The sequence below is a fragment of the Nomascus leucogenys genome, chromosome 2, assembly GCF_006542625.1.
Source record: "Nomascus leucogenys isolate Asia chromosome 2, Asia_NLE_v1, whole genome shotgun sequence".
NCBI classification, from domain to species: Eukaryota; Metazoa; Chordata; class Mammalia; order Primates; family Hylobatidae; genus Nomascus; species Nomascus leucogenys.
In genome coordinates this window covers 8,560,724-8,565,293 of record NC_044382.1, presented here as the reverse complement: position 1 = coordinate 8,565,293, position 4,570 = coordinate 8,560,724, and the positions used below count along the sequence as shown (strand labels likewise).

At 54.5% G+C, this 4,570-nt stretch overlaps 1 protein-coding gene across 2 annotated transcripts; it reads left to right on the top strand.

Annotated features, from left to right (window-relative positions):
* Positions 1 to 477: 477 nt before the first annotated feature.
* On the top strand, positions 478 to 4,270 carry FOXI1 (forkhead box I1). 2 transcript variants are annotated; one of them, XM_030822442.1, is made up of 2 exons: positions 478 to 1,105; positions 2,911 to 4,270. In XM_030822442.1, the coding sequence occupies exons 1-2, from the start codon at positions 532 to 534 to the stop codon at positions 3,186 to 3,188; spliced, it is 852 nt and encodes a 283-aa protein (XP_030678302.1). In that variant the 5' UTR covers positions 478 to 531; the 3' UTR covers positions 3,189 to 4,270. The 2 variants fall into 2 exon arrangements, with proteins under 2 accessions (XP_030678302.1, XP_003268693.2); XM_003268645.3 differs by having other exon boundaries at positions 2,626 to 3,503.
* Positions 4,271 to 4,570: the final 300 nt, after the last annotated feature.

The following is a 4,570-nucleotide window of genomic DNA, read 5'->3' as shown; positions in this document are numbered from 1 at the left end:
AACACAGTTCAGAGCAGAAGGGAGGAAAGAAGATATGAAGGAAAGAAACAGAGAATGAGATGCAGAGAGGAGAGGAGGGAGAGAGAGAAGGAAAGCGAGGAGGGTAGAAAAATGTGAGGAAAGGGAAGGACAGAAAAAAAAAAGAGAGAAGCAAGACAGAATAAAGGAGAAAAAAAAGAAGAGAATCATGAGGATGATGAGAAAAGACAGGAGAGAAAGCCGGGAGAGAGGATAGAGGGGCGTCCTTGCTGCGCTGCGTGTCAGCTCTGGTAAGCCGTCTAGCATGTCATTAATGGGGACCTGAGGCGCCAGCAGGAAAGTCCCCTCCCCGTGGGCTAGAGGCTGAGGGAGGGCGGGCCCTGAGCTGGGATCCGCAGGCAGGTGGCCGCCCCTGGGTGGGGCCGCCCCTGGGTGGGGCCGCCCGGCCAAGCCCTAGGGGTATAAGTGGGAGGCCGGGCCTGCTGAGCACCTGTCAGGGGCAGCTCCGGGGTGCAGGTGCCAGGCCGGTGGCTCTGGCCAGCCAGCCCCAGCATGAGCTCCTTCGACCTGCCGGCCCCCTCCCCACCTCGCTGCAGCCCCCAGTTCCCCAGCATCGGCCAGGAGCCCCCCGAGATGAACCTCTACTATGAGAACTTCTTCCACCCACAGGGCGTGCCCAGCCCTCAGCGGCCCTCCTTCGAGGGAGGCGGCGAGTATGGGACCACCCCCAACCCCTACCTCTGGTTCAACGGGCCCACCATGACCCCGCCACCCTACCTGCCCGGCCCCAACGCCAGCCCCTTCCTGCCCCAGGCCTATGGCGTGCAGAGGCCGCTGTTGCCGAGCGTGTCGGGGCTTGGGGGGAGTGACCTGGGCTGGCTGCCCATCCCCTCGCAGGAGGAGCTGATGAAGCTCGTGCGGCCCCCCTACTCCTACTCGGCTCTCATCGCCATGGCCATCCACGGGGCACCCGACAAACGCCTCACTCTCAGCCAGATCTACCAGTACGTGGCGGACAACTTCCCCTTCTACAACAAGAGCAAGGCCGGCTGGCAGAACTCCATCCGCCACAACCTGTCGCTCAACGATTGCTTCAAGAAGGTGCCCCGCGACGAGGACGACCCAGGTAAGGAGGCTTTGAGTGTGGGGGGTGTCCCCAAGGAAGGCTCACTTCCTTCCTCCCCAAGACCCCATTCTAGAAAGCTCTGACTAGGGCTGTGCCCCCTAAGACTGGGGGATGCTACCAGGCAGGGCAGAGGGGAGCTCAGCAGTGGAGGAGAACATGGGCCTGGGCAAAGATTGGGTTTCAGGCCTGGCTGTGCTCCTGGCCAGTCAGTGACCTCCAGCAGGTTAGACCTCAGAGCCTCAGTTCCCTCATCGGAAAACCAGGGATAGTGACGGCATCTGCTTTGCAGGCTACAGTGGAGGTGATGAGATAATGTACACAAGGTCTTTAGTGTTATCAAGCGCTGAATCGCCTGCAGTAATTACAATTCATCTGCATCTCCAGCACCCAGCCCGTAGAAAGTCTTTGGTGAATGAATGACTGGACCAAGCAAAGCCCAAGGGCATCCCAAGACTGCTGGGAAGAGGATCTGACCTGGGTTAAACAGCCACTAATGGCCCATTTTGCTGCCTGCCCTGTTTCTACTTATGTAACCTCCTTTAACCCCACGACACCACTGCAGGGTAGTTCTTATTAAACCCGTTCTACAGATTAGGAAAATAACACTCAGAGGTGACACAGAATGAAGTGATAGTGATGGAGCTTGAATTTGAACTCAGTTTTCTCTAACATCAGAAATTGTGAGCTTTTCCTTTTCAATGATGCATTTCTAAAACTCAGAGACCTGCAGAGAGGCGTGTATTAAATACTCATGCATCCATTTCCCAGAATTAAAGTCCATTTTTGTTCTACCGCAGGAAGCCAAGGTATATAGCTCAAAGGAACCCCAACTCTGCCCCGTTTGAGGTTGGCAAGCGCCAGGCCTCTTTGTCCCCAGAAGAGGGCAAGTGCCCTGTCCAAGGAGTGCCGTCACCCTCAGGCTGAGAGACGGTAGCAGGAAGAGTTCAGGCCTTCCCTCAGGATGGTACCTCTCAGCTGCAAAGCCCCTTCGCATATCCAGTGTCAATCCTTTCTCAGTGGGCCTGAGGCAGACAGGGGAAATGGGCCCACTTTTCAGACTAGAAAACTGAGGTTCTCCCAAAGCCCCTCAGTCAGTGAGGAGCAAAGCCGGGACTCAAGTCTGTCTTCAGACTCCAAGCCTAGGGCTATTAGGGAGTCCCAGAGTTTTCCTGAGTCTTCTTTTCCTTCAGCATTGAAAGCCCTCCAACCCCCAACCCCCCAACCCCTCAGCATCTCTGCTCCCAGTACTTCATCCTTCTTAAAGAGACCTACATTGCAAACTCCTTAATGCTCATGCCTCTCGGCTGCAGTCCCAGAGGGCCCCGTCGTGGGCTGCTTAATTAAAGATGGAGGTGGTGTGGTCCATCAGTTGATGGAATTCCTCCATTTCTCAATCCCTGCCTTTCGGTCTCTGTCTTCCTGCATCTGTCACCTTGGCTTTTAGTTTATGACAATAAGAAGGAACAGCAGCAAAGCATTTTGTCCACCTCTCTACTTACCCCCTTTCACTTTTGTATCAGGCAAAGGGAATTACTGGACCCTGGACCCCAACTGTGAGAAAATGTTTGACAATGGAAATTTCCGCAGGAAGAGGAAGAGAAAATCCGATGTTTCCTCCAGCACAGGCTCCTTGGCCTTAGAGAAGACAGAGAGCAGCCTCCCGGTGCACAGCCCCAAGACCACAGAGCCTCAGGACATCTTGGATGGAGCCTCACCAGGGGGCACCACCAGCTCCCCAGAGAAGCGGCCCTCCCCTCCCCCATCAGGCGCCCCCTGCCTTAACAGCTTCCTTTCCTCTATGACAGCCTATGTGAGCGGGGGGAGCCCCACGAGCCGCCCCTTGGTCACACCAGGACTGAGCCCTGAGCCCAGTGACAAGACGGGGCAGAACTCACTGAGCTTCAACTCCTTCTCCCCGCTCACCAACCTCAGCAACCACAGCAGTGGGGGTGACTGGGCGAACCCCATGCCCACCAACACGCTCAGCTACGGAGGATCTGTGCTCAGCCAGTTTAGCCCTCACTTCTACAACAGTGTCAACACCAATGGTGTCCTCTACCCCAGGGAGGGCACCGAGGTCTAGGTACAGAACAGCTCCTCAGCCAGATGGACATGCCAGAGAGAACAGCAGTGGAGGCCCTCCATGCCAGCCTCCATGCCAGCCTCCATGCCAGCCCCGTGGTGGTCCATGACTGTGGAACGGCCCAAACATAAGCAGGAGCCTCTGAGGAATCCACCCTGTTTCTAGAACACTGGTTAAGGCTTCTGTTTATCACACATAGGCCCACACACACACTCACCAACTTTGCAATGGAAATACCGGCGCCTGCAGAGCAGCAATAACAGTGGCAGGTGCTGTACTAGGCTCTGTACTGGCCACACTTACTATTGACAGTCACCCCATAAGGTTCACAAACCTCCCCATTGAACAGATGAGGAACTGAGGCTCAAGGAGGTTAAGTAACATTTCCAGGGTTGTATAAACTAGTAAGTGGCGGAGCTAAGAGTCAAATCCAGGTCTATGCGATCCTTGGAGATTGGAGGCCGGGATGGAGAATTGGTTGAGTAGCCGAGGAAGGTCAGTGTGAAAAGCTTGCTCTGGCAAATACAGCGAAATCTCTCCACTGCTTTCTGTCCACCAGCACTTAGTGCCAGCCCAGGCATATCTTGTCCTGGTCCAAGACCTTATTCTGCTGGCCCCAACTTACCTGCAGACACTCCTCTTGCTACCACTCAAGGAAGGAAGTCACCAGTGGCCTTAGTGCAGGAAACTCAGCCCTGGTGGCCCTGCAGAACAATGCATCTAACATGTGCAATGCATCCCCATGGAGAGATATCATTACTCCCCAGCCCTCCAGAAACCTCGAGCAGATCCAGGGCTCAGTGAGAGGAGTGGTGTGTACCCCTAAATCCTCCCACCCCAGCACTGCCCATCTGTAAAATCTTGTAAAGCCCAGTTTCCTGTGTGCATGTCATGGACCAGTGAGCTGGAGATGGCTGAGTCTTCCAAGAGAAACAAGGCTGGATAAGCGCTTCCTTTTTTTAGCCCAGGAGAGGTGGATGTTTGTCTGAGAAAACAGTGGCCTCAAGGGAGGAGCGTTGGGCCCACCCTCACAGGGTGTCTCTGCGTGACCTCCTGGGATTTCTCCTTGTTTTTGTGAGTACTTTATATGCTGGTGATGTTTCATCACAGCACACCCTGTGAAGTGTTGTTTTCTTATTTTCTTTTTAATTAAAAAACAAAACAAAACAAAAAAAAAACATGTGGTGCAGAAGCGTGGGCCTTCTTTATGAGATTTCCTGTCTCTCGGCTGCCTGGTGCGTTCAACAGGGGGCCAACTGCTGCCTGGAGCTGAAGGCATTTGGGACAGGAGGCAGAGAAAGAATGCATGTCAAGACTCTTTTCACCTCTTCACTGGTGTGGAGCCCAGACAAAAGCCCCCAAGAAAAAGAGGGGAGTCTGGG

Excerpts from the sequence above, each read along its gene's own strand:
- FOXI1 (XM_003268645.3), top strand. The coding sequence starts at position 532 with ATGAGCTCCTTCGACCTGCCGGCCCCCTCCCCACCTCGCTGCAGCCCC. Across the intron at positions 1,106-2,625 it reads CCGCGACGAGGACGACCCAG|GCAAAGGGAATTACTGGACC; the intron begins GTAAGGAGGCTT and ends CTTTTGTATCAG.